The sequence below is a fragment of the Buceros rhinoceros genome, unplaced genomic scaffold, assembly GCF_000710305.1.
Source record: "Buceros rhinoceros silvestris isolate BGI_N320 unplaced genomic scaffold, ASM71030v1 scaffold36348, whole genome shotgun sequence".
NCBI lineage: Eukaryota > Metazoa > Chordata > Aves > Bucerotiformes > Bucerotidae > Buceros > Buceros rhinoceros.
Genome location: NW_010429179.1, coordinates 1 through 214, shown reverse-complemented (window position 1 = coordinate 214; position 214 = coordinate 1). Strand labels below are relative to the sequence as shown.

At 64.0% G+C, this 214-nt stretch overlaps 1 protein-coding gene across 1 annotated transcript in view; it reads left to right on the top strand.

Moving 5' to 3' along the window:
* The window catches only part of LOC104499098 (sodium/nucleoside cotransporter 1-like), a gene marked incomplete at its 3' end in the record, with an annotated part of 1,348 nt that extends 1,207 nt beyond the window's left edge, over positions 1–141 (top strand). The window contains exon 3 of the mRNA XM_010142559.1: positions 60–141. Coding sequence (XP_010140861.1) covers positions 60–141 — 82 coding nt within the window. The remainder of the gene's footprint in view (positions 1–59) is intronic.
* Between the last annotated feature and the right edge of the window lie 73 nt (positions 142–214).

Genomic DNA, 214 nt, shown 5'->3' with positions numbered 1-214 from the left:
GGTTGCTTCGGTGCTGCTCCTGGGCGGAAGTGACTGTCCTCTGCTCCTGTGCCCTGCAGGAGCGAGCCGAGAGCATCGCCACCTTTGCACTCTGTGGATTCGCAAACCTCAGCTCCATCGGCATCATACTGGGAGGCCTGGGTGAGTGTGACCCGTGTCCTGGGCACCATGCAGGGGGATCCTGAGCCCAGGAGTGGGGGGGTTGGCTGGGGCA